Below are 5104 nucleotides of genomic sequence, written 5' to 3'. Positions count from 1 at the left end.
GTTCGGCCAACTTGGAGGAGTGTTCAATATGAACTGAATGTTTAAGCTCCAGCAACAGCATCTCAAAGGAATTTAAGTCAAGCCTTTGATTTGGTCTAGTCCAAACCCTTCATTCATGTTTTTTTGTTCAGGCCATCCAGAGGCAGACCCGCTGGTTTGCTCCAGATTACTGTCCTTCTACATAACAGAAGTGGACTATAGCCTCAAGTCAGACACTGTTGGCAGGACAATTTCCTTCAGGAATTTACGAGGTTGAAAGGAAAAATCATTGTTCAGTGTTGGTCTAAATTCACCAGGTTTTGAAGCAGGAAACTGACAGCCAGGGCCGGACCAAACCTCTATAGGGCCCTTAGCAAAATTAGATTTTGGTGACCCTTTTTTTCTACCAGTAATATCGACTGTTGTAATCAACAGTTCAAAGAATAGATTATTCACACACCTGCTATGAAATTATGCAGCTTTGGCAGTTCTATGTAAAATGTCATATTTGAAAGCGTCATCTAATTTTACTAATTTAATTATCAGCATGCTGTTAATGTGCAATAAAATCAATCATGTAGTTTAAAGTTTTTTTCTTTCTAACAGCAATAACAATGTTTTAAAATCGACCTGTAGAGCAAGAACAGCAAACAAAAATTAGTCACCCCAAAATAGACACAATTAAATTTGTTAATAAAAATCAAGCATGTTTTAAAAAGAAATACAAGAAAAACATAAAAAACAAACAAACCAAAGAATTGTTGTCTGGTGGACCTGGGGCCCAAAAGAAGCTGTTTTGCTCACTTGTGTCTTGGGCCGGCCCTCTTGACAACCATCATTAAGGATGATGTTTAAGGAGGACATATTTCTAAAGGCTTTTTCGGACAGTTTGGAAGTCTCCAGAATAGCTTTTGACAGTATGAACCTTTTTATGGAACACATTCATATAAAATGCCGTCTTTTAAACAAGCTGTTGTATATTCGACTAGTTAAGTTCACTCTCGTCACTCACCCTGTAGGCGTTCTCGTAGTTGCGGCAGTGCTCTGTGAAAGGGGTTTCCCTTCCCTCAGCCAGGAGGACCTTTGTGCATATGTTCCTGTGAGATGTCGGCCTTCGCCCGAACACAGAACCCAGTGGCATCTCATTGAGAGACGGAGAATGGCAAGGTAACGAGAGAGGGGACTGGAGCCTGCAGAGAGCAGATAATAATCATTATTGACCCTCTTCTCTCATCTAGATTTGTAGTTTGTTTCTAAGTTAATAACCTCAGCTGGTCTTATTTAATATGCATTGGTGCAATTTGAACTCCAATATTATGTAGTTAACCAAAGTCATCTTATCTAGTTAATACGTAGCAAAACTCTTACATTTTAAGTATTGATGTTGGCTGAAATGTGTGTTTTCTCAGGCGTTATGCTAAATAAAACATTATCTGTATTCTACACAACTAAAAAGAAAAAAAACAGATGATAAAGTAGGGATGGAATATAGAAAAAATATAAGAAAGTACACCAAAATACATAAAAAACACCTACCAGATATGAGCTACAGTATGCATTATAATAACTAATTTCACTGCAAACGAAAGGTAAGGAAAGAGTACAGAGGAAGCTTCATAAGGTTTAATAACTAAAATTAATATTCGGCAGTTTGCTTGGGCTGCATGTCAGTTAACCTTCTGGCTTCTTACAACTTTTTTTACATTTATGTGTAACATACAGCCAGAAAGAAAGCAAAACCCAGCAGCTAATATTCAAAATAGGTTTCATCATCTTCATTTTGTAATAAATTCTTTATATAACTTAAACTTCAGCTCAGCAACACTCAGACCCAGCTTCATTACTTGCATGGTAACTAATAACCTTAAAAAGGCTGATTTTTTTCAGAAGTTAATGGTTCTATTTAACATTTACTGTCATCTCAGCATCTAGCTTTCATTCCAGCACAGCCAGCTAAAAATGATGACAGCAGTAAAGAGACATCGGTTAGTCAAATGAACCTACTTGCAGCACTTCACTGATCCTCAGAGAGAAATTATGACAAAAAAATGTTCACAGCAAGCTGACTTTCCATCAACTCCTGCTTGGTTTGCATCCTGCATTGCTGACTGTACGGAATATGCTTTAAGATGTGAGTTTTAAATTGCTTAAAAACCGTTGGCAAACACTTTAAAACATGTCTATTAGAAAGTTTAAGTAGATTTTAATATAGTTATAATTGCCACACACTGAGAAAAAGCCATTGCGTCACAGATTCATTGGATCTAGAGAAAATGATCAGATAAGAAGGGAATGACAATTAAAAAAAAGGTCTCTAGGATCAGAGCACATTCCTAAAACAAAACCAACTAAATCTGCCCCATTATTTAACTTNAATTGCCACACACTGAGAAAAAGCCATTGCATCACAGATTCATTGGATCTAGAGAAAATGATCAGATAAGAAGGGAATGACAATTAAAAAAAAGGTCTCTAGGATCAGAGCACATTCCTAAAACAAAACCAACTAAATCTGCCCCATTATTTAACTTTCATCCTACCAGATGTTAATTTACAGCATATATAAGGAAAATGCATAGTGAGATAATGTTTGAAGCAAATGCACCTGTCATCCACATTTGGATTTCAAATTTTTTAAAAGTAAAAAAAACATAATAAAAAACTTTACCTCCAATCCATTAAGTTCCTATTCCTCTGGTTTCCCTGTGCAGAAATAATGTGACACCAGACCTGTTTAAAACATATATCCTTCTCTCACTGTCATACAAGTCATCCTCACACACCCAGACTTCATCCTCACAATGCTGACGCCAATTTAAAACCTATCCTGTGCTAAAGCCGTGACATCAACGCTCCAACTGCTCCTGAGTGCCAACCTACAGCTGATTCCTAGACGGTTCTTTGAAATTATGATAAAAATAGTCTCAGGCGGCCGGACACCAATCCCTGTCAGGTTTTGCGTCTTGTGCTGGCGGGGCATTAAACATGTTGGAAAGAAACGTTGTCAGTATGCTGGCATTAGAGAGTGAGCTTAAGGACCTGTGAATAGTTGAGAGACAGTGATGTGGAAAAAGTGGCGGTGAAGGGAGTTTGTCTACAGCAGGCACAAAAACAAATTCCTCCTAGAGAATAGTTCCCAACTACTTTAGAGTTCAAGTTTCCAGCACAACAAACTCAGCATGTTTTTTGTTTTTCTTTTTATCTCCATCAATGACCTGTAGATGTGACTATTTATCCATCCATCACCTGAACGTTATCTGGACACAACAGGTCCAGAACTTTCTAATTTGGGAATGCCACCCCCCCCAATCCAGGCCCCCATTTAACAAGGTGAATTACGTAAACATATCAGAGTACAAAGCTTACAGAGAGGCAGACAAAATAACTGGCATAGTGGGATTCAGCCCGGCGCCTCCTTTCCGCTGCATCTGCACTTGCAAACCATTTGGGGATTTTAAACTTGGAAGCTTTACATGTGCGAAATTTTCTGCCTAGGCTTTTGTCTTTCTTCAAAGAATGCAAAAGGTGCAAATGACCCAAACTGAAAAGAAGAAAGTTTATGAAATAAAACATTTCTTTAAAGGAAAAGAGATTGAAATGAAAAGTTATTACCTTGTTACCATACTAGTGGAACCAGCAACAGAAGGAGGGCGGCGTGATCCTATCTGAAGAAGAGGCTCCAGACAACGAGCAAACTCACTCCTGTACTCAGTGTTGATCTGATGGAGTGCAGAGCCAAATAAGTAACCAGCAACAAAGTTCCAAAAGTACAGAGAAATTATAAAAGATGATGCACAACAACAAAGAATTGCAGTCTTTTCTTTGAAGCACTTTGTCTTTCATTTTGACTCTGAATATAACAATGTTGGCAGCAGGAAAGGTTTTATATCATCATAAACTGCAGAAATTTCAAAACTTAGCCAAGGAAAACAAAGCCTCTTTTTTTTAGGGCGCTTATTTTCTGTAATACTCAGTGTGCCAGCATTGTCAATGCCTTTTAGCTCCTTATGAGTGCTATGCAGGATACTCACTTTGCTGCTCTGCACTGGCCGCAGGCGATGAGGGAGCTTTGCAATCCTCTTCAGTCTTTCCATGAGTTGCTGTGCAAGCAAGAACATCAGGTTTGATTCAGTGACCTATTTCACCCCACTGAGGCATTATGGATAACCTTAATTTAAGAATGGATTCAATGCCAAAAAATAAAGTAACCTTTCGATTGCAGACAGCACTTCGTCAAAAAACGTCTAAGTCTCTCTGCTTTCAGGCTTGCTAGCTCAAAAACCAATATGCTTTAATTATAACATCTTATTTGGACTTTTCTGTGTTCCATCAAATTCATCATATGTAACTTATTGCATCTTTTATGACTGCAATTTTGGAGAGAATTTAAAATAGATTAAAATGCAATTATAACCAATCAAGACTGTATTTAGTGTACTTACATAGCCCATATCCAGAAATTCAAACTTGTTGGCTGAACTAAGAAAAGCCGAGCAGGTGACCAGGTGAACCTAAAAAAACACCAGAGTTAAAAATTGAATACTTCAATGTATTAAGACCTGCAAAATTTAAAGAACCAGCTGGAAAAGTAAGCCTAACATCTATCTATCTATCTATCTATCTATCTATCTATCTATCTATCTATCTATCTATCTATCTATCTATCTATCTATCTATCTATCTATCTATACTTTTACAAAATTGTGTTATATTTCTACACTGGTGCTTGAACCTAAATAAAATATGCCCCTCTTCCTACGGTTGTGAAGTTTTTGACCTTTAGTACGGTATTTCATCATCATTCGCATTTTGATCTTCCCTTCACCTGAAGTGTTGGAAGCAAAGCAGTAAGATGAGACAGTTGCTCCTTTAATGCTTTCTCCTTCTCCTCATGCTGACTGCAAACACACACACAAACAAAAACCCCTCAAAATATGTAAGACAACACCTTTAAACTCATGCATGCCACAGTACACAGAGGAATCGGCTCAGGAGGTGCGACCACAAACAAAACAATCTGTATTTCCAGGAGCTAATCTATCTGTCTTCTCCTGTAACAAACACACGGATGAAGGCACAGTGTCAGACACACAAAGCATGACATAAATAGCCTTTAACATCCTTC

The 5104-nt window shown here is 37.7% G+C and overlaps 1 protein-coding gene across 1 annotated transcript; it reads right to left on the bottom strand.

The window, feature by feature from the left end:
• Positions 1-964: 964 nt before the first annotated feature.
• LOC107081265 (RING finger protein 207-like) lies at positions 965-4877 on the bottom strand (the record flags this gene model as incomplete). The annotated part of the gene is made up of 5 exons (XM_015369465.1): positions 965-1169; positions 3592-3698; positions 4011-4079; positions 4422-4490; positions 4805-4877. Coding segments are annotated over 5 exons (523 nt in total), but the record flags the coding sequence as incomplete, so codon positions are not given.
• Positions 4878-5104: the final 227 nt, after the last annotated feature.

The sequence above is a fragment of the Cyprinodon variegatus genome, unplaced genomic scaffold (assembly GCF_000732505.1).
Source record: "Cyprinodon variegatus isolate N-32 unplaced genomic scaffold, C_variegatus-1.0 Scaffold3767, whole genome shotgun sequence".
Classification (NCBI taxonomy): domain Eukaryota; kingdom Metazoa; phylum Chordata; class Actinopteri; order Cyprinodontiformes; family Cyprinodontidae; genus Cyprinodon; species Cyprinodon variegatus.
This window is presented reverse-complemented; position numbering and strand designations above follow the sequence as displayed.